This window comes from Macaca thibetana, chromosome 13 (assembly GCF_024542745.1).
Source record: "Macaca thibetana thibetana isolate TM-01 chromosome 13, ASM2454274v1, whole genome shotgun sequence".
Taxonomy (NCBI): Eukaryota; Metazoa; Chordata; class Mammalia; order Primates; family Cercopithecidae; genus Macaca; species Macaca thibetana.
The window spans coordinates 14130736-14132049 of NC_065590.1; the positions used below are offsets into that span (position 1 = coordinate 14130736).

Genomic DNA, 1314 nt, shown 5'->3' on the forward strand with positions numbered 1-1314 from the left:
TGGATTTACAAAGTCTAGGAATTGCCAGAAATCAAACATTTTTACTAATTATTCTTATCCATACACCCCCTGAGGACAGCTTGTATAGAACATGATCTCCAACATGACACTGGAAAGTGCAGTTTAGTGTGAGTGGTAAAGTGAAACAGAAAGTAAGGAAAGTGGGAAAATGCCGATTTCTCAATAATTCCAAGTATTAGCACCAAGTATTAACTTGTGTAAAATAAACCCCAAGCTGGTCGCTTTCCACATGGATTCCACTTGTGTTGTCACTAAACTGCATCTATGTTCTGGCTGTCATGCTGACTGAATGTAATTGGCAAATGTGGGCAAGACAGGCAGGGTGGTGATGAGCCTGAAAACTTAAAAAGCTTTGACCATGTGGGACTGAGGTGCTGCTGAGACGCTCATGGGCCAGAGCCCTCAACAGCAAACCCTGCCCCTGACTTCTCCAACAACCTCCGCTTCTGCAGACTCAGAGACCCTGCTGAGCTACTCCTCAGACAAGTGAGCAGCTGGGACACCCCAGCAGGGAGGTTTCTGTATTGGTCTGTACCACCGTGGGAGGAAGCGCTATATGTTGCATGCAGTAATAAACCCCAACATCCTCCGCCTCCACCTTGCTGATTTTCAGTGTGAAATCAGTGCCTGACCCACTGCCACTGAACCTGTCTGGGACTCCAGAGGCTCTGTTGGAACCCCCATAAATCAGGAGCTGCGGAGACTGGCCTGGCTTCTGCAGGTACCAATCCAAATAGGTATATCCATTACTATGCAGGAGGCTCTGACTAGACCTGCAGGAGATGGAGGCCGGCTCTCCAGGGGTGATGGGCAGGGAGAGTGGAGTCTGGGTCATCACAATATCCCCACTGGATCCTGAAATTATGAGAGAGAAGTGCAAGGTTATGTGAAAGCATAATATGCAACTTTTGAGATTTGACTTATGATATTGATTTATGGCTAATCTTTTAGTTTTACAAACTTGTATTCATATCATAAAAACAAACTTTTTAAATGACCCCTTTATTAAATAGACACAAGAGCTCTTTCATTTCTCAAGATATTATTCAGAGCACTGATTTTAGGAGGTTTCTATTGTCAGGGCAAAATATAAATTCCTCTCCCTGGATCATAGGCCACATTCCTTTAACACATGGTTAGAATAAACATGGGAATCAGTGGGGCCACCAGAGCTCACCCTCCCAACCCCTTCTCCTCCCTCATCTCCTTCTGTCCTTACCAGGGACCCAGAGCATCAGCAGCCCCAGGAGCTGAGCAGGGAGCCTCATTGTGAGAAGGTGAACTGAGGAGCCC

General features: G+C 46.1%; 1 gene segment (V, D, J or C); it reads right to left on the reverse strand.

Moving 5' to 3' along the window:
- Positions 1–273: 273 nt before the first annotated feature.
- LOC126934456 (immunoglobulin kappa variable 2-28-like) lies at positions 274–1314 on the reverse strand. The segment is given in 2 exon segments: positions 274–876; positions 1241–1314. Coding segments are annotated over 2 exon segments (426 nt in total).